Source organism: Denticeps clupeoides, chromosome 3, assembly GCF_900700375.1.
Source record: "Denticeps clupeoides chromosome 3, fDenClu1.1, whole genome shotgun sequence".
Classification (NCBI taxonomy): domain Eukaryota; kingdom Metazoa; phylum Chordata; class Actinopteri; order Clupeiformes; family Denticipitidae; genus Denticeps; species Denticeps clupeoides.
The window spans coordinates 27,165,566-27,192,534 of record NC_041709.1 but is presented as its reverse complement, the minus strand read 5'-3'; the positions used below and the strand labels follow the sequence as shown (position 1 = coordinate 27,192,534).

Genomic DNA, 26,969 nt, shown 5'->3' with positions numbered 1-26,969 from the left:
ATTAACTCACTGGGGACGCTGGTGACAGTGTATTTCTTGGTGCTGGTCCCAAGCCTGGGTAAGAGATTTCTGCCAGGAAGGGCATCCGGCGTAAAACTTTTGCCAGGTCAATTGTGCAGAACGACCAGACCATCTGATCTTCGGCAGCGTTCATCGGTCATTGCTGATACATTGTAAAACGTAATGGTAATATTAGACCCAATTACTAAAACAGACACAGAATGTGCTCGTACTGATAAATCAAGATGAACATGAAACTTCATGTTTCATAATGTAAACATGAGCAGTCTGCATACTGAACCATGGGCAGTTATCAATGGGAACAATCTATACTATTATAGCTGCCCTCCACCTCTCAATCTGTCAGTAAAGGATATTAATCAAGTCTAAATTCTATAGGCCTTCAGCTCTCATTCCACAGGGACTGTTAGGGTAGGAGAGTTTACTTGATATCATCACTTCACTCTGTAACTGTAACTCTGTAAATTTAAACCAATCTCTCAAGAATATCACCCTGTAACATGTAACATCATGTCTCTGTGCAGAACAGTGATGTGTATCATTTCTACCATTGAAATATTATTTTTAAAGTATTTCTAAATAAAATGTTGTCCTTTGCAACAAGAAGAATAGAAGTTTCAAGTCGAGTCACGTGAGCGTCGTTTTCCCGGGAAAGTGGGTACCACGTGTTCTCAGTGCGTGAATCATGCGCGGGCGAGTAAAATGGCGGAGCCGCGTGGACCCAGCCTGGAGGAGGGAGCCACCGGTTACGTGGAATCTGGCATTTTTCAGACGCCAAGCCACGCACAGGTTTGTATTTAATGTGTTACGTGTTATTTGGTCAAGGAAAAATGTCGATTCTGGAGCGGACTGGATAAACGCAGGCAGTCTGTTCCCGTGTGTGACACGTGGATGATGCTAGCTGCGGGAGACGCGTGGCCGGCTGCTAACTCGGTATGAGGACGCGAGCCGCTGGAATTAGCAAAAGGTTTTACCCGATTCGTAGTGAGTGAGTGAATGGTTGAGTGAAGTGACAGCTGTGTGCCACTTGAGCAGATTGTGTATTGAAGTTGAACTTCTGCGGCGTGGGTGTCTAGAATAGTGGCAGCTGCAGGTACTGCTGATCTGACCGGAAACCGACTCCATCAGGGCTGGAACGCATATTGTATTGCGGGTGATTGACAGCTTTTAATTGTCACTGCCGCTTTCGCGTCATTGATCTGTTGTTACCCTATCTTAGACTTTGTATTGAGAACAATTCATGCGATGTCAATAACTTCAAAGACCCTCACAATTATTTGTCAGCTGATGTCTATATAAAGGTGAATTGATTTGTGTGTCTGGTGTAAAACCAGGGTCAGGAGCTGTCATAGGTGCAGACCCAAACAACAGGCTTTAGTCTGTCGTCATTTTGTTTGTGTGTGTCTGCAGAATGGTGAATCACTAATCTTTGTATTTTACAAGTCACATCCATACGGACGCACTCTAATGCAAATCCTGTCACCTTGGTTGTATTAAACGTGTAAAAGACGATTACCTGCAGACCATAGTTCTCCTTTAAATGCACAGTGCATCATGCTGTGGGTGGGGTTAAGACAGAAATATACTTTGTTGTGAGCTATGTATGCGTATAAGTAAGCAGTTGCTTTGTTAATGTTTGTGCCTGTATCTTAAAATAATTACCTGTTGAGTGCAGATCTCACAACACTGCCCCTGTTTGAATCCGTATTGTATCTGTTTGTACTCATCCGTTCGTGCCCAAAATGATACAAAGAACGCAGGATATGGACCACGGCTTTACGTACGTACATACATACGTACAGGCCAAAGGTTTGGACACACCTTTTCATTCAATGTTCTTTTCTTTATTTTCATGACCATTTACATTGGTACATTTTCACGGAAGGCATCAAAACTATGAATGAACACTTATGTACTTAACAAAAAATGGAGACCTGGCCTCCAAAGTCACTGGACCTGAACCCAGTCAAAATGGTTTGGGGGGAGCTGCACCGCAGAGTGAAGGCAAAGGGTGCTTAACACCTCTGGGAACTCCTTCAAGACTGTTGGTAAACCATTTCAGGTGACTACCACTTGATGCTCATCAAGAGAATGCCAAGAGTGTGCAAAGCAGTAATCAGAGCAAAGGGTGGCTATTTTGAAAACATGTTTTCAGTTATTTCACCCTTTTTTTTGTTAAGTACATAACTCCACATGTTCATTCATAGTTTTGATGCCTTCAGTGAGAATCTACCAATGTAAATAGTCATGAAAATAAAGAAAACGCATGAGATGGTGTGTCCAAACTTTTGGCCTGTACTGTATGTAGGTAACAGCAAGTACATTTCTGCCTATAGTCGTCTGTCCCAGTCCTGATGAGACTCTCCACAAGGCAGAGGAACCAAGCAGTCTGGTCCATGCTCCTGTGGTTATTATTTTAGAGTACCAAAAGAGTTTGGTACGTGTAATGTCCCTGTCTCATGTATGAGCGGTTACCGACATTTACCTGGGCATGGTGGAACTGAGGTGCTGTAAGCATAATAAATAGAGAGCGTGATGGAAACCCCAGCAGCGGCGTGCGATTCTCTTTCTTGCCGGCGGACCTCATTTGTCTGCCTGCTTCAGAATAGTTTTCTCCACTACCACAGACCAAAACCCCGTCACAACCTGCTCAATCATGGAAGTTTCACTTTAATTGTTTAGCAGCCTTTGAGTGATTCAATGTGATGATTCCCATCAGAATGACACCTGTGCCACAGGCTAGATCTGAATTTCCCAGGACCATGAGGAGGCGTGGTTAATAAATGTTAAACATGGGGGTATTAATGGTGAGAATTGAAATATCAAATAAAAATGTTATAAAATGTAAATCTCTTTGTGTTTCTTTTTCAGAAGCTATATTTAGTACACACAAATGGCGAATCCCATATTGTTTTGTGTGTGTATGTGTAAGTTGAATGTAATTATGCAACAATAAACACTGTAAGAAGATAATGGACATTAATTTTATCATCTGTTTGGGGTTGGGTGGTGTTCTAATACTTTCCTGATAGCACTTTGGGGTGGGCTTTCCACTATTGCACCACAGTTACAGAACTAGAAGGGAACGTGCTTGATATTGTAGTTTGTATGATATTATACCCATATTCAATTTTTTGTTTTCTTTGAAACAGGGCAGAGTGGGAAGAGACGATTTTTCACGCTTTGGGCTCTGTGCTTTGAACACGGAAAAGTCCCTCCATGGCTGCCTTGATCCCACCATCTTGTCCCTTTTTCAGGAAACAGAAAATGCTGCAGAGGTAAGAAAAGTTTTACAGGATTTTTAGTGACTAAATGTCAAAATCACAACATTGATAACATACATTTAAACATTTGAGTATTAAATCTATTGACTTTTTCAGGGACTGAGCAGGATTGATGAGGAGAGCGAGGCCACACTACTCACCGCCCTGACTGAAATCCTTGATCATGTTGATGACGAGACCCTGTCACCGTTTGATACTCTTCCTGATGGAGGCCTTTTCGCCAAGGTGTCAGATGACAATAGGAAGCCTTGTGTGCCCATGAGGGCGGTAGAAGAGGAAGAGGAGCAGACTGAGGTCAGGGAAGGACCCTGCAGGAGATTTTTTACAGAGTCAGATCCTCCCACCACAGAACCATGGATGACCAAGGATGGTAGGCTGTCCGACTTCATAACAGTGTACGTGACTGATCTGGTGAGGTACATGCACTCGTACTGCTTGGCGCCCTCTTTGGAGGACGTTGAGGATGAGGATGTAGATGTCATCGGGTTGCCTGAGGAAGGGATTGTCTTGGATGTGTTGGAGAGCAGGCAGCAAGGAGAAATAGTCCTGGCACTCTCTGAGAAGGTGACATCACTTGCTGGCAAGTTGCAGCACCACCTGGTGACAGGAGGCAGGAAAAACTGTATGAGATCTTCCACCAAAATAGCCCATGTGGAAAAGACCAAAGACAAGGCACTTGACAAGTGCTCTTTGAGTGACACCCAAAAGTGGGAAGGTAGGGGTGGGAAGGGTGACATCTACACAGTTGAAAGGTCTCAAAAAAGTGTGTTGGTCAAATGGGATTCAACAAACCACAACAGATCTTTAAAGGTGAAGAAAAGAGTGAGATTCGCTCCAAATTTAACATCAATCCATGATATGCCAGTCCAAGTTTTGGATCAAGGTGAAGGTCTCTCACATGATTGCAGAGAACTTGAATCAGTGGAGTCTGTCTCCACAAGACTTCAAGATGGTCAGTTGGCTGGTGTCCTAGAAACATGTGCTTCTCTTCTCGATGAACCCAAGCCCCGATCGCTCAGCCTGCAGCAATATCGCCTTCTGAGGCAGCAGAAGAAAATCCCGCAGGTGGAGAAACGGGATAACCTCAGAACCAAGTGGCCCTCAGTTCCTGAAATACCTAGCAAGCTTCCTCCCATCCCCTGCCTACTTGCTTCCCAACGTCTTGAAGCAGAGCTTCCTTCAGCAAATGTTCCAAAGGCTCAAAAAAGGCCATTTTCACCAGTAAAACCCACATTTTCTAAATGGAGAGCTCCTGTTTGTAGTGATCCACCTAACCCTGTTAGAGTTCTTCTACCTTCCTGCCCAAAAATGGAGGACCGTAACAAGACAGAACTTCTCTGTGGCCCCAGCTCCTTACCAGAGAGCCAGTGTAGGAGCCGACCCCCCCAAACAAGTCCATTGACTAATGATTGCCGAAGTCCACCCGCAGACTCAACAAACATTGAGGAATTCTCTGACCAAGCCATATCAAAAACCCAAGATAAGCCTGAGGACAGGAGCCAGAGAGTTCGACGATCTCCTCCCCCAGTGATCGGAGATGTTGGTAAGGCACGAACCTGCTGTGTTTGTGCTCCTGCTCAGAACTTGATTAAATTGACTGTCGTCACTCTGGCCCAGCGGGTGTGGTTTCAGTGCCTTCTCTCCCCCCCTTCCCTGTGTTTTATGGTGCAGGAATCGAAGCCAGTGACCTTGCCAGTCTACTTGAACAATTTGAAGAAACACAAGGTATGAGCAGGAGGAGAAGGGGGGGGGGGGGGGTTGTATGGGTGTGTCGCTTTTCAGATTGATGCGAGCCTTTATTGCGGTTTATAGGGCAGGACTAAGGTTTATGGTTGTTACGGATTTAGATCCCTCTCCAAGTGAGCCCAAGCGTCAGATATGGTGTGGCTCTGTCCTGGTTTGATATCCAAGTGATATAACCAGTTTGTTTCTTTTTTTTTTCTGGTTGGGTTGGGCTGCTTTTGTTTTGTTTTTTTTTTTTTTTTGTTTTTTTTTTCTTTTTTTTTTTCTCAACTTCAGTGTTCTACAATAAACGTTTATTTTTAGTAAAACCTTTGGTCTCCACCCCCACAGGTATTTAATCTCTCAATGTTTTAACCTGTAATCCTTTGTGATCTTGCAATGAAAAGGGTAATATAAATTAAATGCATTATTATAATCCCTTTCTTCTGTACCCAAAGTGGGGCCGAAGGTTCCTGAAGTCAGACTGGAGAAAAGGTGTGACAGAGAGACTCGACAGAAGACCCCAGATCTGGGCAGCACTGCAGGTGTGTAGCTGTCGTGCTTTCACCTGCACATAGCTGCTATAAATGTATCGTTATGAATGAAAACGCCTCTGTATGTTTGTCCCCTCAGGTCTTACCCCTCCGGCCACTCCTCCACACCAGACCTGGAAACCCCTTACCCCAACGAAATCAGAGTCCAACAAACAGCCTTTATCAAAGGCCATTCAGATCATCGACGCCCGCCCGCTGCGTGCCAGCAGGTGCCACCCCAGGACCTGTGCCCCAGTGACTGTCTCCACCCTTACTTTGTCTCAGGTGCAGGCATTTTTGGACCACGACTACTGCAAACCTCAGGGAGCCCAAGTGAATGTCACAATGCAACTTCCGTCTATGGAGCTTGGCACCTCACCTCAGGCCAAGAGGAAATGTGTCAGCCAGCATTCGCTGGATCATAGGACTTTCTGTGTCGCTGAGTCGGTCATGCTTTCTCCTGACAGCTCCCCTTGCAGGTCAGATGTTGACACTGCAACTCCGTTTCAAAGGGCAAGCAGTAACAGTGCTGAGCGTTCTTCTCGGCCCCTTAGTCCTCCTCTCAGAGGGAGGAGCAGGACAAGGAGGTCCTACAGGGAGAGATTTGACTCCTGTTCATCCTCGTCATCATCCCGGTCATGCTCGTCTTGCTCTTCAAGTTCCAGGTCTCCATCTCCGCCCCAAAAGAGGTGAGACCTCATAGGATGATCCCATGTATGTATTTATTTGTATGTATATGTATTTTTTCTAGATATTTGCATTTTATCTCTACTCCGTTTTGCAGCTACCGCTTCAGGTGCTCAGAGAGCAGTTTCTGCTCCAGCTCCCGTTCTTCGTCCCGTTCTTCGTCCCGTTCTTCGTCCCGTTCTTCGTCCCGTTCTTCGTCCCGTTCTTCGTCCTGTTGTCACCACCCTAATTACTCCAGATCTCGGTCTTCACGGCCACACAGGAGCCACGTGCACCGGGGCTCTTACAGATTCTCAAGGTGATTCCTGAATAAATTCCCACAATCTCAAGTTCTAGCGAAATGGTTTTTCATTTCACTATGTACTGTCTAACATGTAAGTAGCTTAAATGACCATAAAGCTCCCTTGAACTTACTCCAGCCTGTCATTTCATAGTCCTTATTACATCATTCAGCTTTTCTTTTAGGTACGACAATCTGAATATTTCCTCTTATCTCTGTAGGAACAGTGACCGCAATTTTGAACACCAGTCCATAGAGAGAAAGATCCTGAAACAGAAAGCTATTGTGAGTACTGGCTGCTGCTTTACATCAACTAGCCATTCAGAACTCCTAAAATGTCTATATGTGTGGGTTTATAGCTTAAGCTGTTTGTGTCTCAGGATGAACGCAGGGTGGTGTATGTGGGACGCATCCATGGGAACATGACACAGTCTGAGCTCAGGGGACGCTTCTCGGTCTTCGGGGAGATCCAGGACTGCACTGTGCATTTCAGGAGTCAGGGGTAAGAGTACAGTATGGAAATAAATAATCTCTGAACCAAGTGCTAATTAAACCAGCAAATGTTGTACTCTTATGTAACAAACAAAAGGCTTCAGCATTAAACGTAAGCAGTGTGTTAAACGCCCATATAGCATTAGCTTTTTACATGTTCGTGTGAGTGAATATTTCAGTATATCCGGAGTGAACATTTCACTATCCGGAAGGCATTTCACTATATCCAGAAGGCAGTCCTATGTATTTCTGTGAGGCGACCCAATTCACAGTGGTAAGCAGTCCAAACCGGGTAGTGATGCCACTCTGTCTTCTCTGTATCATCTCAATACATCACAGTGTATCCGTGAAGAACTGTATTATGTCTTCATTTGCCCAAACTCCCAGGAATGAGCCAAGTAAAAAAAAAAAAAAAAAGTAATATTTATAGTAGGCGCGCTGTGGCTGGTAGCACGGTGGTGCTCGGTTGACAGAGAAGCTTTAGTCAGGAAGGGAGAGTGGTGTCACTACCTGATTTGAATCGGGTCGCCACACAAGAATCCATAGAACCTTCCGGATTTAGTGAAATGCCTTCTGGATATACTGAAATATTTAGGAAATATTTTACATGTGAATGTGTTTGTATAACAAAAGTCTAAAATGCGGCCCTTCATAGTAAACATCTTTGTTCTAGACCAACAAAATTGTCATCATCAGACATGTGATTGACCCCATTCCGGTACCTTTAGGATGCGCACACTTGTGGAGTGACATCAAAAATGCTGTTTGAGGCAAACCCAGGACTTTGTTGACTTCATGGAACACAAGTGGAACACAGCTAAATATTAAATGAATGATTAAAAAAATTCAGTTTACACAGTGAATGTTTGAGTTTGTAAAGGAATGTGGACAGTGCTATTTTCTTAACAGCCTAATACTCAGTTTTCACATTCTGTAAAGGAATAAGACGTGATTAGTTTCTTTTCATGCTTTAATTTTGATAGCATTTGTCATCTTCCCAGTGCAATTCCTTGTATGGAAAGAAAAAAACTATTATAAGCTAATATTCTGAACACAGCTCAATCTTGTCTCATTTTTTTTTTTTTTTTTTTTTTTTTATTTCATGCACACATCAATATATAGTCACAAAGACTTGGAAAAAGTTGTCTCTGTTGAGTTACTACTGTTAATCACCATGGAAACTTTTTTTTTTTTTTTGTCCCCGTTTGCAGTGACAACTATGGCTTTGTAACATACTATAGTACAGAGAATGCCTTCACTGCCCTCGAGAAGGGGGGCAAGCTTCGCCAACCAGACGAGTTACCATTTGACCTCTGCTTTGGTGGAAGACGCCAGTTCTGCAAATCAAGCTATGCTGACCTGGGTTAGTGTTTATGACAGATCAAGTTGTCAAGTCAGTTAATATCTGCAAGAATTAGGGGTCTTATGGATCAAAGCACAAATAGAATCTGGTATCCAGTTGGGTCTGTTTTATTGTATTCATTCTTTCTATTGTGATTATAAAAACTTATTTTTTTTTGTTCCCCAGATTCAAACCGCGAAGGTAACCCCACTCCACCCAGAAGTAAAATTGACACCCTCGACTTTGACACGTTACTGAAACAGGCACAGAGAGGGCTGAAGTGATAGCAGGAGAACAAGTTTCTGTGGGAAGAGGAGGAAAATGTTACAGGGAGCGACCCAAGGCTGTCTGTAAAAAAATATATATATTTTTTTTATTAGTACTTGACTAATGTTTTTTTGTTTTGATTTAATTTTTTTTTTGTGGTAGGAGAAAGTACTTTTAAAATTCACACTTTTCTGGCATCTCTTTTAGTTCCAAAAACACTTGATCAGGGGCAGCACAAGTTTTTGCAGAAAAGTGTTGGCCTCAGAGCTGCAAATGAACTTGCCAGTTATATTATTCCAGAGTCAAACCTTGTGTAGTGACCATGTTAATATTAATTATGTAAAATATTCGGACATGACCTGCTTGTTAGTTTTGTTAATTTTTTTTATAGTTTTCCATTTTTTTAATGAACGCGGAAATGCTTGAACCAAAATGAACCTGGAGTATATTGACAATTATGAATTAATATCTGCTGTGTGCAGAGTTTGCATGCTTTCCCCGTGTCCAAAGGCATGGACAGCAGGTGGATTGTTGTCCCTAAATTGACCATGTGTGGGTCCTGTATTTTTTTTAAGCCATTTTGAACTCAGTGTTAAATGAATTTAATAAAAGTGGGTGAAAAAAATTTAAATGACTGCAGCTTTTCTTGGTTTCTAAAATGCATATTTTAACAATAATTTTAAAGTGAAGTGAAGTGATTGTCACATGTGATACACAGCAGCACAGCACACTGTGCACACAGTGAAATTTGTCCTCTGCATTTAACCCATCACCCTGAGTGAGCAGTGGGCAGCCATGACAGGCGCCCAGGGAGCAGTGTGTGGGGACGGTGCTTTGCTCAGTGGCACCTCAGTGGCACCTTAGTGGATCGGGATTCGAACCGGCAACCTTCTGATTACGGGGCCACTTCCTTAACCACTAGGCCACCACTGCCCCAACCTGTAATTGGGGTTGGAATTTTTTTTGCCAAAAAGGAACCCTTAATGGAAGCAGCTGATTGAAGAAGATGAACTGCTCCAAAATACTAAGTGAGCATTTAAACAACACAATGTAACTCAAAGTAAAGGTTTGCTGTGTCAGCGTAGTGTCCAGAGCACGGAGGCTCTACCAGGAGACAGGCCAGTACATCTGGAGGAGGCTGTAGGAGAGCAACAACCCAGCAGCAGGACCACCACCTCCGGCTTTGTGCAAGGAGGAACAGGATGATCACAAATGTGTATGTGTCTGTTCAAATGGTCAGAAACAGACTTCATGGAGGCGACACACTACTGAGCCTCACATTGACTTGTTTTAAGGACATTACATCAAAGTTGGATCAGCCTATTGTCTGTTTTCCTACTTTAATTTTGAGAACTACATGGGTTAATCAATTTGATTTCCATTGATACGTTTTTGTGGTTTTTGTTGTCAGCACATTCAACTATGTAAAGAACAAAGTAGTAGTATTCCATTCATTCAGATCTACGATGTTTTAATTTTGTGTTCCCTTTATTTTTTGAGCAGTGTACTTTTGCATAAGGCTTGGTTATTTATTTAGATGCCGTGTTTATAATTAACTAATAAAATGAACGTTGACAGAAAGGTATGAAGTGCAACATGAGAAGTGAAAGCTTTAACTGTTTTTCAAGTAAGCTGGTGGTTTTAATGAATTATCAGAGATACAGGTTGGCTGTGTAACCTAAAATGACGTGAAATACTGAAGTGTGTCACTGAAGATGTAATTCCGTGTTGAGGCACGTACTACAGCAGCCGTCACTTACTCTTCTTTAATATTATATATTTCTGACTTAAGTGATTGATTAATAACGATCATACACTGTGATGCTGTGATATTATTATCATCATGCCATATCTCTACTACTGCCATTATTATCATAGTATATCATATACTATATCCTAAATACATTTTGATATATTGCCGCTACTTGCCTGGTTTGTCTAGTTTGTCTCGACCTGTACCTATTTTATGGCTCAGCGCACAATGTCCACAATGTCCTTGGTCATGTTTTTGTGGTGTGTGTTATTCCATTCCACTATGTCCTTTTGCACACTGTGAATTTCCAAAGTTTCGCAATCTCCTCTCTCTGTGTGCTTGTATATTGTGAGATGACAATAAAGTTGACCTTGACTTGACTTTGACCAGTGCCTGAACAGGAGTTTGGACAAATAAAAAACACTGCAAGTAAGAGCTTATCAGAGGAGTGCATCTTTTTAATTCAAGAAAAAATCCTGTAAAACCGGGGCGTCAAACATCCCGCGAGATCACCACATACGGATTCACAATTATGGCCCGGCGACAAACAAACTACAGATCCCATGATGCACTGCTTCAATTGCCTTAACAAATCGGGTAGCGACAGCGACAATGCAATACGCTTCTACAACGAACTGTCGATACCCGATTTGGACCAAAAACCCGGTACTCTGAAAGCCACTGCGATACTGTTTAAACCTAACCATACTCCTAAACCTAACCGTTGCGCATGCGCAGTCCAAAACAGGTAGCCACACGAGCAATACCCTCAATATGGCGATATGTCCCAAAATGCACTTCGGCTAACTCCACCGATTGGCGGCCAAAATGTGCGCGGCTCCTTTAAGAGAACGTCGCGCTCTGTACCTTTAAATCTTCTGTCTTTTGTTCTTATTTTTCCATCATCGCACGGTCTTCGTGTTGCACATGTTAGTTAAAATGAAGTTTGGAAGAGGACCACGTCTTCATGAGTCGGAACGTCAATGTCCATTTTGTGCAGCTGGGACGCGGCGACTGCGTTTGCGCAGTGGGTAGAACCCAGGAATGGTTTTCGGGCTTCGATCCCGTGTGGGGCTGAACTTGAGAAGTTGGCCAGTGCATAAAAAGTAGAGCCGGGCAAGTAGCAATTCGTCGGATCCCGTGTCTCCCCCGCCAGCAGCAGGCTGTGTGTGGGCGCATTGTTAACAGCGCGCAGGCGTCACGTCGTGTGACGTTGCGCTCATCAGGCGTATAAGCTGCATCATCGTCATTATCTCGTCCTCCTCCTCCGCCGCTGCTGCATATTTTGCGTTGTTGCGAGGAAACCCTCGGTCATGGCTAATGACAGTTCAAGACGCTTTTTGTCTGGTGTGGTTGAGGGTGAGTAGGTGTATGTGCAAGTTTTGTGAGTGTTTGTGTTTTTAACCTGTATTCTGCAGGGATGCAGAAAATGCAACAGAAACGTCGATAATAATACATAATAATAATAATAATATGGTGTCAACAATTGTGTCCTCTCAAATACAGGATATGCAAATATATAGTGAAGAAAAGTTGTCCTGTCAATTTGTAATCCAGAAAAAGCAACATGAATGACAGAAAATATTTTAAAGTTTTGAACCCTTAACCTCCTGGTGGGAGACTCTTGGTTAGCTGTCCAAGAAGTTTGGGGAATTTATCGCAGTTGATGTATAAATCAAAAGATTCTGGATTTCAGTATGAGTAGGAAGTGGGATGTGAAATTTATTTCAATAACTTGTTTCATGTTTGGATCCACATGTATCCCATATGTTTGCAGCAGGCAGAATCGGATAATGACCTACACGTTTCTTATGTTACTTAGATATCATTCATGTAATAATTGTCTTTACTTGCTGAACCTTGCTTAATGCAGGGTTTTATGGTCGACCATGGACTATGGAGCAAAGGAAGGAACTTTTCCGCCGGTAATAAACTCGATTCCCAACTCTAGTACTAAAGTTTGCCAAGCAAGTGAGGCTGTATAACTGTGGGTGTGCTGGTGATTATCTTTCCTAGGGAGCAGAAATGGGGTCTGAACACATACCTGTATGCCCCGAAAGATGACTACAAGCACAGAATGTATTGGAGGGACCTCTATAGTCCTGCAGAAGCTGGTGAGAAGAACAACACGTATTTCTTATATAGCCCAAAATCACATCAGTATGTCTCAATGGGCTTTGACAGGCCCTACAGTTGACACCCCCCACACTTGACCCTTCTGCACACAATGAAAAAAATCTAGGAGAGAGGAAAAAAAGAAAGGAAGAAACCTTGGGAATGAGTGATACAGAGAGGGACCCCCTTCCAGGGTAGAGTGAGCCTGCAAGTGGTGTCAGTGCATGGTTTGTCATTGTCCAATAAGAAGGCTGCCTCAGGACGTGCCTTTTACTGTTTTTTTTTTTTTTTTTTTTTTTTTTTTTTTATTTATCATGGCCAAGAGCAACTTGTTACACTGATCAGCACTGCAAAAAAGCACAATATCGAGTTCATCTACGCCATCTCCCCTGGTCTGGATATCACCTTTTCAAACCCCAAAGAGGTGGCCACACTCAAGAGGAAGCTGGACCAGGTACGGTTGCCAACAAGCACCAAATTCTGACTTTTATGGGTTCTACTACCCACTTTTATGGGTAGTACTTCACCAAGATAATAAGTTTATCTTAAGATGTGAACTGCAATGACTGCACACTGTTACAGCTTTTACAGAAGTTGTGACCTGTCAGAGGCTATTTATGTGTATTTAAGTCAGTGAGAGTCTTTCCATTTTTAAAAATACTGAAATATATGTAGAGCAACTCTGGAAGGGTCTGTCTAAAGTGTAAAACCCACAAATGAAGATCTTATCTTATACGCTTTATTTGTCTATAATATGTTTATGTTCAAGAAGAACTGGGTGCCATTTTCTCCCAACTCTAAATTAATGAACAATCTCCTACAAGCAAAAGTCTACAGATGGAGAACACCATTTTATTGCTGCGTCTCTACACACATAATGTCATTGTTTCACGAAAAGGAAATTCTGTATTCAACACAGCTCAGATTTGGTGGCTTGTATATACATAAAATAGCATCAGCATCCAGCATGTGACTGTTTTTCCATTGACAAGGGATCTTTATGGATTTTAAACAGTTTATATAAGTGGAGTGCATTCTAAGCATGAAGCCTGAAACTTTTTGCTTCTTAAACTGAATGTAGGTCAGTGAGTTTGGATGTAGGTCCTTCGCCCTGCTGTTTGACGACATTGAGACAGAGATGTGTCCTGCTGACAAGGAGGCCTTCAGCTCTTTTGCTCACGCACAGGTGGCCGTGACCAATGAGGTCTTCCAGCACCTGCCGGAGCCTGACACCTTCCTCTTCTGTCCCACAGGTAGCCTGAGCAGCCCACATCCTACGTTCTGTAGATCCCACAACCAAGGGCTAAACATACTTTTTTTTTTGCTTTCCTTCTATTTCAAAGACTACTGTGCAGCATTCTGCATGCCCAGTGTCAACAAGTCGTCTTATTTGCACACTGTGGGGGAGACACTGCTGCCTGGTATTGATGTGCTGTGGACTGGTAAGACTTGTCATACAATCAAATCAATGCTTATTTACCCATTAAATCAGAATAATTAGAAGTATGCTCCTTCAATAGCCTTTAGTGTTGTCTTACATGTTGTGTCTAGACAAAAATACAATTTTATAATTGAGTCTTGAAAGTCATTTTGTGTTGTAAATTAAAATTCCTGTTTGCTATAATATTTCACTTTTTGTTTTTCTTTTATTTATATATATATATATATACACACACACACACACACACACACACACACACAAACACACAGGCCCAAAAGTGGTATCCAAGGAGATCTCAGTAGAGTCCATCAAGGAAGTCTCAGGTGTCCTGAAGAGGGCACCTGTGATCTGGGACAATATCCATGCCAATGACTTTGACCCCCAGAGGGTCATGATGGGACCCTTCAAGGACCGTCCCACAGAGCTCCTCCCCAATCTCAGGGGAGTCCTCACCAATCCCAACTGTGAATTTGAGCTGAACTTTGTGGCAATTCACACCTTGGCTACTTGGTGCAAGTCTGATCCTCAGCGAGATGTGTCCATGGGTGAGTGTTGCTGTGCATACTGATTCTGCTCGCTTGATTACCAAATAATGTATTATTTTACTAAAAGCTTTAACATTTTTTGTAATAATGACCAAATGTTTTGCCCAGATGGTGAGGATAATGTGCCGGATTATGTTCCCCAAGAAGCACTGCGACTAGCCCTTAGTGAATGGCTGGTGGAGTTTGGTATATCTGACCAGCATGGGGGTAAGATAACCCACAAATAATGATGTATATGTGAATGACTTTGATGCTTATTTGGTTTTCTAAAGGCTCCCGAAAAAGGCAACCAAAGAAGGAATCATCAGAGGAGGAGCCAATGCAGACAGACCCAGGATACATTCCAGGCCCCAGGGAGAACCCGTTGTACACCGCAGAGCCGCTCACCCTGGACGACCTCATGCTGTTGTCCCAGCTCTTCTACCTACCCTATGAGCATGGCCCCACGGCCATTACTATGCTGCAGGAGCTCAACTGGCTGAAGAGCAACAGTGATGCGGCGGGATTTGGCCCACTTGCCCCAGATAATAGCAAGGTGAGAGGTCAGAGCTTCAATTTAATGAAGATTTAAAATGTTGGACTTGGAGTGCCATGAAACATGTCTTATTTGTGAAAAGTAATTTTTGTTGCATCCCTTTTTAAAATTTGGCCTGCTGACAGCTTTGAAACAGTAAAGCATTTGAAGGAAATAGACACGTACAGATGACTATACTGGGTGGTGATGTATCCAACATTTTTGGGTTCATAGGCTGTGGAGTGGAGAACCCGAGCCGACCAGTTTGACCAGATGTGCGAGGCAGTCGTCCAGATGTTTAACCGTCTCTCAAATGTCCCCAACAGAAGCATTCTCTACGATCTCTACAACTATATCTGTGATATTAAGAGTGGGGTTTCCATGGCTCGGGCCTATGTGAAGTCTTTAGGTACATATTTTATTATAAAATATCTTTATCTCATGAAATGAATAGTCTAATGAGAGAAAACCAAAAACCATTTGCTCTTCCTTTGCTGGATTTTATAAAATGTTAGGAGGGGGGGCAACAGTGTAATAACAGACCTCTGATATGCCAAGAATGGGTCTTACTGCATCCACTTTGTCTTGTACATAACATCAGCTGTAAAATTACATCACTTTTGACTGAATGTAATACTGAATGTAAAACAGGTGGGCTGAGCACCCCATCTGTTCAGCCCATGAATGATGATCCTGAGCCCTGGGGCTTCAGAGGTGGACTTTCTGGAGAGTTCCAGGTGCACCTCTACTGTCAGATCTCATAAATCATGACTTGTCATGTAATGGTGGAATATATGTCATCAATTAATCATCTATTCCCTACAGAGAATGTTGCCCAGTCTTGGCAACAGAGATCTCTTCCGCCAGCCGTCTGCATCAAGGGTTTACACAATCAGACCCTACACACCTGATGACCAGGTGAGTGCAACCAGGGAGGAGAATGTCTAGAATTATATTTGATAGGATGACTTGGGATCAATTTAAGCACCACATGGCCTAATCACCCAATATATCAGAAATTTGTAGTCTTCACATTTGTAGTTTGTGTAAACTAATAAACCCTGAATACTCTGTGGGCCCTGTTCATGATTTAGTGCAGTGTCTCCAAAATATTGTCTCTATATGGATTAGGTTCCCCACCCCTGCATTAAAGTAGCATGATATGGTGATAAACAGAGTGTATAGAAAACTATCATTTTAATTTCAAATCCATAGTCTGTCTTTTCTCCACAAATATGTGATTTTTTTGTTTATTTTTTCCTGTAGTCAGCTGTCCAGAGAATTCAGAATGAGATGCAGAGTGAAGGAACGGTTCTGGCTCCAGCCGCACACATCCCTGACCTATTAGGACACAGGTGAGAGTTTATTTCCTCTGTCTAGAATGGAAAAAGCCAATATTTCACAGTTGTGTTCATTTACTCACATAGACTGGCCAGTGGGCAGATCTCTTCTTCTCCAAAATGTGCTTTTCTGCTGGAGGATGAGCTTGGCATTTGTGCTTACGCCCTGGGCCTGACTGAAGCCAAACTCGCCATGACCTCAAACAAGGTGAGCACACCCAGGTCACTTTGGTGTAAACCAGTGGCATGAGATGTTACTCTGTTTGTGTCTGTCTCTGTGGGGGTAATAGTATCCAGAAGTCCTCCTGCGTGATTACCCGGCTTTCATCACTGTGCAAATACTTCCCAGAGTCCCTGACCCCATCGCTGCCAAGCGCTTAGTGGGGAACCTGCTTTCTGCACTAAGGGCTAATGGTGAGTTTTTACAATATCATTTATATTTCTGCAAGAGGCTACATTTCTCACTGGTTCTACGTCCCTGTTCTCACTCTTAAAGGATGGGTTAGCTCGATATGATTTGTCTTTCCAGTGATCTATAGCACTATATATCCATTTTTTTATTGAGTTATGTTTTGATGAGAACAACCAACATGTAAAATGCCATCATCACTGTCACTTTCTGGAAAATATGACTGAGTTACTCAGGATGGTCCACAGACTTTCAATATTTCAGTTTCAAATATTTGAATATCTGCAGCCAGACTGAAGTGGTGCATGCTAGTTGCCGAATGTAATTTACACATTCAAAATATGAGAATGTCCTCTGTTAGTGTCATCATTTGCTCTGTGTTAAGCATTTACAGTGGATGATAATAAATATTCAGATTAGGATTGACCATCTGTGTAAATTGAATAGAATTAATCTAGGGTTGGTCACATAAGCAGTCATAATAACCTAATATTTTCAGAGATGGCACTGCGAACCACTGCTGTAGTGACTCAACATATGTGATCTAATCTGTTTGCCCTTCACCAGTTTAAATGACTTTTTACTGATAAAAGTAAATAGTTTATTTACACAGACTCTGCCACCTCTTCCTCTTCCAGGCTGCAGATCTGCATTCTGTGAGTTTAGGCAGGGTGAGCGGAGGACGCTGGACTTCTTCACCAAACTGGGCTCCTTCAGAGTGCTGGATGTGGAAAGGCTTCCTAAGCATCTGCTAGTGATGGGGACTAGCCTATGATGTCCAATCAATCCCAGTTAAGATTTCACTGGCTTTTAACTCCTGGTCATAAAAAAGGAGCAAGTGTGCGTGGTGATCAAGCAGCTTTGCACTAGATGATTGTGAAGATCTGTCTCTCTGATTCAAAAGAGATTGTCAGATTGAATGTTAACATTTCCATTCCAGAAATGAATGCTAATAATTTACTGTATACAAGCTACAAATCAACTGCTGGAAAAAGAAATTCACTGCAATGTATTTGTTTTAAATACCAATCATTTTATTGACTTGGTCAGTGACCTTTATAGGGCCTTAAATTAATGTAAAATTATTTGTCTTTATCCAGTGTTTGGATTTGTAGACAGAGAACATGTTTGAAATGTTATAAATAAAATAAAAATAGGATTAGTTCTGACAGTCAAAATAGAATAAAAAAAATTCACCTCTGAAAAGCAGTTAAAGACAGATAAATAATTTAGTTTTCTTTTGGAATCAAAGTGCCCAGTGAGTTACAATCAGTACAAGGATCACGAAGACAGTGGTGTCAGCCTCACCCATCCTTCCTGAGTGCCAGTCAATGTCCCCATCACACCTGTCTCATTGCTGGGACCCTGTTGCATAAGTCACCCTCCCACAACAGGGGCCTGAGGTTTGAGCCACACCATGTGTGTTCAAATGAACTCCAGTCCTTCATACTTCACGTCACCTATCTTGGTCTCAGGTAGCAAGATTCGTCCATCTAGCGTGAAGGCTGTGATGTAGGTGGCGATCTTCCCAGCATCCTCCTCCGACTTTAGGGCCAGAATGATCTGGTCATCAGTTTCGGGGACGAACTTGAATGAGGAGAAACCGTGCGTGGGATTCAGGGGTCCCACGTGACCAACAGAGATGTGACTGAAGTCAGAAGGGCAGCTGAGCACCAGGTTGGTGGCACGTCGCTCATCTGCTGTCTCATCGTAGCGCTCCGAGCTGGCGCGGCGCGGCAGGAAGAACCAGCGTTGCAGCCACTCACTCCAGGCTCCAGACTCATGTATGAGGTAGCCTGAAATGAGGAAAACACAGAGAATGGACACTACAGCAAGAAGAGAAGATTATATCTCGCAAACAAGAATTTAAATCCGTACTAAAGGTCGCATGATTCGAAAGTTATACACAGCACACAGTGACACAACGAAATGTGTCCTCTGCTTTTAACCATCACCCTTGGTGAGCAGTGGGCAGCAGTGTGGGGACGGTGCTTTGCTCACCTTGGCGGTTCAGGACCGCAACCTTCCGATTGCGGGTCCGCTTCCTTACCCGCTAGGCCACCACTGCCCCAATATGGCAGGAAGGTGTTCAATGATATTTAGGGAACTATTTAAGACTAGACGAATTGCCGTGTGAATCCTGAGGTCATATTTGACCTTATGCTACTGAATGAGCCCCACCCACTATGTCTATTAAACTGATTGCTCACCTGGAGGGCTGATGCCAGCTGCACTTCGTAGGGCATTATAACGGGGTACCCAATTCTTGTGCTCCACATCACCACGGAAACCGACCACCTTGACCCACTCTGGGTTGTTGTTAACAACTTCCCCCTTGGTGGTGGTCCACTCTTTGCCCAGGCCTCCCACGTAAAGCCGCTCATCCTTCACAGCTAGCCATTCTGCCTTAAAGCCTGCAGAGGGAGAGTTCAGGGGTCAGCACACGACTATCTGTGAACATTTGAATGAGAGGACAGGGAGAGAATGACCCTTGACCTTTTGAAACCAGCCCATCCCCATCAGGCAAGATGACCCAGGGCACGGCATGGCGGCCTTCGATGCGGTACACAATTCCCGTCCGGTCGTCCACACTGTATAGGTGCCCGTTGAACACCACCAGCTCTGACAGCTCCATCCCCCGCCCCTTCTCAGCCAGGTGGCTCTCCAGGATCACAGTGTCTGAATCCCAGTCCACTGCCACTTTGTCCCCGCTCTCAGACACTAAAAGGTGTCCTTTGCGCATGTAGCTGAACCATGTGTTCTCCTTCTTACTGCGGGACTCCAAATCAAGGTCTGCGATCACGCCGATGCGGTAGCGGATACCACTGCGCGTCCTTTCGGGTGGGCTCAGTGGATAGGTGTCATTGTAGTGTACACTGGACATCTCTGAGGGAACCGTGTCCCGACTGGCGTGCCATGGACTGAAGTCATTATGGCTGACAGCCTCATCGTGAGCCATTTGGTGCAAATACAGGAGCAGACCAAGAGCCAGGAGCATCACCAGGGTGATGGCCCGCCACTTGAGACGGAAACGGGGGTCGGACGCGGCACCACTGCTCACGGAGGCCAAGGTGGGAAGGCCTCGCACAGAAAAACGCATGGAATGCATGGAGTCCTCGGGATTGGCCTGGGGATTGCCTGGGAAAAGAAGAAAACCGATAAGAATCTGGAACTACCACCCAGGCAACCTTTTCAAACAAGGTGCAGCCTCGGACAGGAGGCCGGCATGTCACGATACTCAAGCAATTGCTGATTTCAGATTTTATACTATTTAAGGCCATTTATCATGCAACCATGACATTGTTCCTACAACAAAAACATTCTATTTTTGCAGAAATCTACACTGTCCGTTTCCAAATAGAAGGAAAGAAAAGCTTTAAATAAATAATCCATGACATTGTGGAGTAAGGATTGCCTCCCACAATACACCCAAGATCAAGAGAGCCCCTCCTGCATGGCAGGGCAGCGTGTGGAACCGGAGATCGCAGGGGAAGTTGGGCCCGAGTGGCGACAAGATCACTGCTTATGCAACCGTCGTCAGGGGCAAGGTCTGCAACCAGTGGGAGTTGCATTGTCAAAGGAAATTCCTAGTCATGCCAACATCTCCATGAAATAAGTATTAAACTGCCCAAATTTACCAGCATTTACCCTCCAGAATTATCATTATTATCCAACATTTTAAAGTCGTCTTTGTATTGGACAAAGGAAGGACCTAGACAGCAGAGACATCTAGATGTCAATGCATTTTGTAAATTGTTTAGAAAATTGTTATATGCATATCATGATTATGCGGTATTGTGATTTCATAGTCAGTCACAGGTGACATCATTGATATTTTATCATAGCATTCCAGTTCCTACCACTAACCAGCAATCAATTTTTTAGTTACCATTATTCTTTATCCTGTGAGTAGCCTGGACATCAGCCATCCTGGTCTTTTTTGTCATCCTTGTCACCTGCACCCGTCTCTTCGTCTTTTTCAAGCTTCTCTTCTGTTGCACTAATGCTCTTTTATAATGGCCTATACGTGCACCCGCTCTCTGGAATAAGGTGGCTGCACTTTGTAACAGTGACAAAGGTCAAAGATAAAAAGAAAGCTCTGAACTTTGACTAGGGAGGCAATAATGAACTCAGCGTTTGTGGTTGATTAATTACAAGAAGGGCAAACCTGAACCATGTGAGCTTATCTGTAACAAAGGCCACTGGCACAGAGGTGTGTGGAAAAAAACTATGGGTTGTTCCGATAACATTTGGGAATGCCTTGAATATTACATTTTTTTTTACCGTTTTTCCCCCACACAGTGTAAAAACTCTTTTCACTGTAGATTAAGACAAATAAGCTCACATGGACAATCGTTAAAAATGAATGAATGACTAACCTCCCATTATAGAAAATGTTGACCAGATTGGGCTGCATTAATTAAGTGTGTGTAAACTTCATAGGCATCTGTTAAAAACACAATATGATTTTACACGGATATTGTGCAAAATGTTAATTTTAAAAAGGTCATTTTAACATCTTACATTGATCACCATACTGTACATCATACTGTAGAGTGTGATGCGTTTCCAAAGTACAAGAAAGTACCACACCAAGACAAACAGTGCACATACATTACATAATAATACATAATAAGGTAATAACCTGTTGCAGTGGTGCTGAAACATTCAGTCATTGTTAGTTCACTTTTTACACTAGACAGTTTTACTGCTTTATTGATTTAGGTCACCATCCCACCTTACCATTTAACATTTTATTAGCAAGAGTTGGCATGAACTTATCGGCCCCTGTTCAGCTTCTTTAGCGCAGAAGATCTGGCAACCCGCGAGTTGGAAGGCTCCTGGCGCCACGTATTATTTACAGGAAGCAGTTTTGAGTTCCTAGAGTCATATTTTCCATTTATTCCCAACAGGACTACTCCAGATCATGTCTTCTTCTTATCATTTGCGTTTAAAAGGCGGAACGTGGCCAGTGGAATACACAGTCCTCTAAATTCCCTGCATCGTGGACTCGGTACTGTCCGTGCACAAATTTCACCAAACGTGGCGTGTTTACCTCCTTACCTGCTTACCAGGCATCTGAACACACGACACGTTTACAGCTGCATTATACGTCCGCGAACACGCCTGTCGCCGCTGTAACTTGACGTGGCTGCTGGGAGAAGATCCAGCGCGCCGGGCTCGGCCTGTCCGGCATCCGGATTTCCAGCTCCAGCAAAGGAGACTTTAAAAAACTAGCGAGAGACGTACCGGATGAAGTTGGACTGCTGGACACGACGTGTTTCTGTTAACGGGGATATTGTGGCGTTTCATGAGCTCCGTATCCCCTCCACAGCGTCCACAGAGCGGAGGCAGTCGGCCGTCCCTGACGGCGCTACTCTGGAGCCGGTGGACCCGAGCGACACATGCCGCCCCCTAGTGACAGCCTCCGAAACCACTTCTCATCCAACCCAAACAGAGCATAACTGAGGAACCTACTGTTCCTTTTTTCATTAGACTGAAAGTTAGTATCAACCGAGTATAATATATCGCTTTTGCAGTCTGGTTTTTTAGTTGGTGAACACATAATTAAACTCTTTATGTACAAAAGCGTTTAGTTTGTGTGCGTGTGTGTGTGTGTGTGTGTGTATATATATATATATATATATCCAAGTCATGATTGAATATATTTAGTCATTTATTTAAATTGGGGAAGAGGATCCTCAGTGAAAATATCCTAAAGAGAAACACATGTAATTTCAACTGAGTACACGTCAATTAGGTTTTGTTCTTTACTTATTTCGTTCCAAAAAAAAAGAGCCAACAACTTAAGTCTTAACAATGGATGGAGGTCACTGGGTTTGGCCACACAGAAGCTTTGTTGTTTAAAACAAGGTTCCCATTGATTATCATATAAAAGACAGAACACACCCTGCACTGACTGCACGTCCACATTACACTGTAAAGAAGAACCAGCTATCCTCAACCATCCTGGTGAACTTCTACCGCTCTACAATAGAGAGCATCCTAACCAGCTGTCTCACAGTGTAGTATGGAAGCTGCACTGTTGCTGAGCGTAAGACGATGCAGCAGGTGATGAAAACTGCCCAGCGCATCACAGGGACTCCAGTTCCATCCATTGAGGACATCCAGAGGAAGCACTGCCTGCGTTGTGCTCGCAATATTCTTAAGGACTCCTCCCACCCAGCCCACGGACTGTTTTCTGTCCTGCCTTCGGGCAGACGCTTTAGGCTACCACGGACAAGAACCAGCAGACTTAGGAACAGCTTTTTTCCCAGAGCTGTCTCTGTGTATGTATATACATAACTTATTTGACCTGTATCCTGCACTTGGTGCTTATTGCACTTCTGGTTAGACCTAAACTACATTTCCTTGCCCTGTACTTGTACATGTGTAATGACAATAAAGTTGAACCTAATCTAATAATGGTTTTTGTGTGTGTGTGTGTGTGTGTGTGTGTATAATATATATATATAGATAGATAGATTAAGAAATTGATTGGCTTGGCTTTATTTTTAGAATAATTACAGTTTTGAAGTATGTTTATCAGTGTATTTTAGAAGTGCAAAACATCTTATAAATCATAATAACAGAAATCATCACATCACAATAATCACAAGAGCAATACTGTAAAAGAAAAATACTGATACGGCAAGTACGTGAAGGTGATTAATTGTCACATGTGACACACCACAGCAAAGCACCCAGTGCACACAGTGAAATGTGGTCAAACAAATCAAACAAGCTGGGGGTTTTATCTCAGGAAGGAGAAAGGAATTATGGTTTTAATTACAAATTATAAGGCCTTGCTGTCTGAGAGGTGGCTGTTGACGCCTCAGTTTTTTCCCATCACCTTTAGAAGAAGCTGGGGCAGAAATACACAAACATAATTAACAAAGTATTATTGTGCAGCAATGGTGTCAGTAACATTTGTGTGAACAACTGAGATATTAAAGCTGTTACCTTTGTCAGGTGATAGTCTGCATCCACGAACTTCTCGATAACGTTGAAGTGATCTGTGTCAGGGATGTCTTCAAAGGACACCTTAAGCCCCAAGGATTTCAAAGCCTACATAATAACATGTGAAACATGAATGTTTAATGGAATTTCTATAGCAAATAGCAATTTGCCTCAATGTGAATAGGTGCTCGCCTTAAAGTAATCCTCCGACTGCTTCCGGAACTGTGGAGAGTCGTGTTGTGCCACTGCTACCACAATGTCACAGTCACCAGAGGACCACTTCAGCTGCCCAACTAGCTGACTAGGGCTGTTCCTCAAAGCCACCTCCCTGAAGCAAGTGAGCAAGAACAAACAGTCTGTTTCTCAGCCACAAAACACGCATCAATCCAGACTAACAGGGAACTAGCAGCCATCTTTTACATGCAAACTTGCATAAAGAGAAAAGACTCTGTAATGGATTCATACTCTGTCATTTTCATTGGTTCATTCACATAGGTGGACAGAATGGGCAGGAGGTCATAAATTCCGCTAACAAGGAACGCACCTAAAGAAGAAATGAAGCAGACAAGTCACTTTCTTTTAATTGACCCATGTAGGAGTTTTAGTAAACTATGTGCAACAATCCAGTATAAAAATTACAAGTGGCTCATCAGATGATCCACAATTTGCTTTCTTTCTGATACAAGAACCACAGATCGAGCCCTGAGATACTGAGCACAATACTTCACTAGATGCTCAAAAAAAGGAGGCAGTGGTGGCCTAGCGGATAAAAAAGCGGCCCCATAATTGGAAGGTTGCCAGTTCAAATCCTGAGCTGCCAAGGTGCCACTGAGCAAAGCACTGTCCCCACACACTGCTCCCTGGGCACCTGTCATGGCTCCCCACTGCTCAGTGGGTGAAAAGCAAAGGACACATTTCACTGTGTTTCACAATGACAATCACTTCACCTTCAGTGAACAAGCCGGAACATAAAAATGTGTGTTGGCTGAGTAGAAAAAGATTATCCCATCGGAGAAGTATGTCATGTGTAAATGTCAGATTATTAAGGTGTTTCTTTCTTCAGTCCAGATTTAGTAGACAATACTCAACCCACTGTTAACCCCTGTCCGCACCTTTAATCTGGGGTGTTATGCTGTACCGAGGCCAGTCAGTAGAAAGGACCATAGCTGCTAGATGAGCACCGGCTGAATGCCCACATATGTATAAGCCACTGGGAAGAATGGAAAATGGAATTAGACATACAATCGCAGACACAATACACACAGGGCCAAACTAAAAGCGACACTAACCTTACGTGGGAATACTGCTGAATTATGGATACCACACTTTGTCGAACCTGTGATACAATCAAGTCCATGTTCCCTATCCGAAGAAGAGAGAGGAGTTTTATCGTCATTAAAACACATGCTACCAATATGAGAGGTCAACAGGTTCACACTACCTTTGGGGGCTATGCTGTAATCCACTGCCACCACAACAACGCCTTTCTGGACCAGTGGGACTGCCATGAACCCAGACTGATCTTTGCTGTCAGGTACCAAGCAAAATCAACTGTGAATCACAATCTGTGATTTCCCCTGCCAGTCCCTCCCGAATTATCTCCTTCCAACCTGACCCGAGCAGATTTATAACATTTGCATTTTAACTTGCATATGATGCAAAGTATGTCCAAGTGCAGTACGAATCGTAATCAAATGTCAACACTGCTTGCAAATTTATGTTGTTACATTTACATTAAAATGGACAGACATTAGAAGTGCACGGCATGGAGGGCCTACCTCAGAAACTGCCAATAGCCTCCATGGAAGTAAACAACTAATGGCAGATCTAAAGCACAGAAGCAGGAAATATACGTTATAAAAAAATAACACAATTCTTTATTTTTATTATAATAGAATGCTGGATTATTATTAGTTTTCTGATCACATACCCTCTTCAGGGCAGAATGAATGACTGGGGGGTTTAATAAGCCCTACCGGGACTGCAGGAGTTCGGCATGTACACATCCAGTTTCTCATCCTCTCCTTCTCCATACGGGACGTCCAGCAGGGTCTGGGCGACCCTACGAGCCCTTTCTGTCCCTGAATGAACAAAACACACACACACACACACACACACACTCACACATTTCATTCAGCTCCAGACACAAGTGAGCCTCTGCTGTAAATGTACTTACCTGCCGTGAGCGAAGCTTCGTGGGCTTTAACCACATCCTCCCTGGACATCCTGTGAGTCCACTCACTGGGCGAGTACTGCTTCCGCAGTTCCTGCTCGCGACACGGACAGCCGTTTAGCGCCCCCTGCCGGCCTTCCCCCACAGCTCCACAGCCATTAAGAAACAAAGCTCAAAAGCAATGCAGAGCTCATATTTGGTTTTTAATAATTGGCCCTTACGTGTTCATTCATGTCCGTCCACGACGACATTGCGGCTGCAAGCGCCCCAGGTCCAGCAGGACGGTTCACGACAGAGTTCATGACAGAGAAGACCTTTGGTTCTTCAAAAAAGGGGAAATGACTGCGACCAATGGGCTTGCAGTGGGCAAGTGGGTGTTGCCTAGATCTTGAATATATGACTAAATCAGGCTAGCATCAGTGTATCTGTGTGTGTGCGCGCGTCTTGATTATATGAATGAAGCTTGTGAATCCATGAATTTACATTTACAGCATTTATCAGACGCCCTTATCCAGAGCGACTTACAAGGGACAGTCCCCCTTGAGCAGCTTAGGGTTAAGTGTCTTGCTCAGGGACACAATGGTAGTCAGCAGGATTTGAACCTGGGTCTTCTGGATCATAGGCGAGTGTGTTACCCACTTGGCTACTACCAAATCTGCAACATCAACTCTCCAACAAAATAAGTTTCAGTAAATGCATGTATAGAATACCACATTTTACAGACGTAATGTCAATTTCCATTTAATTGGATGTCTTGTTCTTTTTTGTGCTCACTTGGTTCAGCTCCCTGTTTTCCCTTTAAATGATTTATCCTTAATTCAAAAATTATATAAGGGGGGGTAGTAGCCTAATGGGAAAGACACTTACCTATGAACCAGAAGACACAGGTTCAAACCCCACTTACTTTTCAACTGGGTTAATGTTTCCCCTGATTAATTTTTTTCTGGGACCGAGCAAGACCCCACTAAACCCTGAGTGTCTCCAGGAGTACTCCCTGTCACTACTGATTGTACGGCAATCTGGATAAAGATGCATTGAGTGGTGATTACATTTACATTTACAGCATTTATCAGACGCCCTTATCCAGAGCG

At 43.3% G+C, this 26,969-nt stretch overlaps 4 protein-coding genes across 12 annotated transcripts; 2 read left to right on the top strand and 2 right to left on the bottom strand.

The window, feature by feature from the left end:
* Positions 1-694: 694 nt before the first annotated feature.
* On the top strand, positions 695-9,183 carry LOC114786338 (peroxisome proliferator-activated receptor gamma coactivator-related protein 1). The gene is made up of 11 exons (XM_028973380.1): positions 695-810; positions 3,174-3,299; positions 3,402-4,848; positions 4,977-5,030; positions 5,486-5,572; positions 5,661-6,249; positions 6,345-6,545; positions 6,749-6,812; positions 6,908-7,029; positions 8,231-8,382; positions 8,548-9,183. The coding sequence occupies exons 1-11, from the start codon at positions 724-726 to the stop codon at positions 8,643-8,645; spliced, it is 3,027 nt and encodes a 1,008-aa protein (XP_028829213.1). The 5' UTR covers positions 695-723; the 3' UTR covers positions 8,646-9,183.
* Positions 9,184-11,251: 2,068 nt separating this feature from the next.
* Positions 11,252-17,916, top strand: ogal (O-GlcNAcase like). 2 transcript variants are annotated; one of them, XM_028971891.1, is made up of 16 exons: positions 11,252-11,740; positions 12,255-12,306; positions 12,398-12,495; positions 12,820-12,950; positions 13,683-13,749; positions 13,840-13,938; positions 14,207-14,482; positions 14,591-14,689; positions 14,755-15,017; positions 15,231-15,405; positions 15,648-15,733; positions 15,822-15,914; positions 16,263-16,351; positions 16,424-16,544; positions 16,627-16,750; positions 17,384-17,916. In XM_028971891.1, exons 1-16 carry the CDS (start codon positions 11,695-11,697, stop codon positions 17,518-17,520), a joined length of 1,956 nt encoding a protein of 651 aa, XP_028827724.1. In that variant the 5' UTR covers positions 11,252-11,694; the 3' UTR covers positions 17,521-17,916. The 2 variants fall into 2 exon arrangements, with proteins under 2 accessions (XP_028827724.1, XP_028827723.1); XM_028971890.1 differs by having other exon boundaries at positions 13,578-13,749.
* On the bottom strand, positions 17,758-22,158 carry cant1b (calcium activated nucleotidase 1b). Of its 8 annotated transcripts, none has more exons than XM_028971892.1 (6): positions 21,489-22,158; positions 21,125-21,192; positions 20,635-20,799; positions 19,242-19,883; positions 18,956-19,159; positions 17,758-18,541 (listed from the first exon to the last, which is right to left on the bottom strand). In XM_028971892.1, exons 2-6 carry the CDS (start codon positions 21,129-21,131, stop codon positions 18,171-18,173), a joined length of 1,389 nt encoding a protein of 462 aa, XP_028827725.1. In that variant the 5' UTR covers positions 21,132-21,192; positions 21,489-22,158; the 3' UTR covers positions 17,758-18,170. The 8 variants fall into 8 exon arrangements, with proteins under 8 accessions (XP_028827725.1, XP_028827726.1, XP_028827727.1 ...); XM_028971893.1 differs by having other exon boundaries at positions 21,810-22,158; XM_028971894.1 differs by having other exon boundaries at positions 21,996-22,151.
* A 1,078-nt stretch (positions 22,159-23,236) lies between these two features.
* On the bottom strand, positions 23,237-26,712 carry afmid (arylformamidase). The gene is made up of 11 exons (XM_028971888.1): positions 26,100-26,712; positions 25,882-25,972; positions 25,682-25,786; positions 25,484-25,532; positions 25,147-25,232; positions 24,995-25,067; positions 24,818-24,915; positions 24,171-24,249; positions 23,898-24,033; positions 23,709-23,813; positions 23,237-23,610 (listed from the first exon to the last, which is right to left on the bottom strand). Exons 1-11 carry the CDS (start codon positions 26,178-26,180, stop codon positions 23,581-23,583), a joined length of 933 nt encoding a protein of 310 aa, XP_028827721.1. The 5' UTR covers positions 26,181-26,712; the 3' UTR covers positions 23,237-23,580.
* Between the last annotated feature and the right edge of the window lie 257 nt (positions 26,713-26,969).

Bases quoted from the DNA above. Each gene is read 5' to 3' on its own strand.
- LOC114786338 (XM_028973380.1), top strand. From the start codon at position 724: ATGGCGGAGCCGCGTGGACCCAGCCTGGAGGAGGGAGCCACCGGTTAC. The intron at 811-3,173 runs GTTTGTATTTAA...TCTTTGAAACAG, and splicing joins AGACGCCAAGCCACGCACAG to GGCAGAGTGGGAAGAGACGA. The intron at 5,031-5,485 runs GTATGAGCAGGA...CTGTACCCAAAG, and splicing joins ACAATTTGAAGAAACACAAG to TGGGGCCGAAGGTTCCTGAA.
- ogal (XM_028971890.1), top strand. From the start codon at position 11,695: ATGGCTAATGACAGTTCAAGACGCTTTTTGTCTGGTGTGGTTGAGG. The intron at 11,741-12,254 runs GTGAGTAGGTGT...TGCTTAATGCAG, and splicing joins TTTGTCTGGTGTGGTTGAGG to GGTTTTATGGTCGACCATGG. The intron at 15,018-15,230 runs GTGAGAGGTCAG...TTGGGTTCATAG, and splicing joins TTGCCCCAGATAATAGCAAG to GCTGTGGAGTGGAGAACCCG.
- cant1b (XM_028971892.1), bottom strand. The intron at 19,884-20,634 runs GTAACTAAAAAA...TTCTTTTCCCAG, and splicing joins TCACAGGATAAAGAATAATG to GCAATCCCCAGGCCAATCCC. The intron at 18,542-18,955 runs GTGAGCAATCAG...TCCTCATTTCAG, and splicing joins AGCTGGCATCAGCCCTCCAG to GCTACCTCATACATGAGTCT.
- afmid (XM_028971888.1), bottom strand. From the start codon at position 26,180: ATGAACTCTGTCGTGAACCGTCCTGCTGGACCTGGGGCGCTTGCAGCC. The intron at 25,068-25,146 runs GTAGTGTGAACC...TTCTTCGGATAG, and splicing joins TTACAGCATAGCCCCCAAAG to GGAACATGGACTTGATTGTA. The intron at 24,250-24,817 runs GTGCGGACAGGG...TTTCTTCTTTAG, and splicing joins CATAACACCCCAGATTAAAG to GTGCGTTCCTTGTTAGCGGA.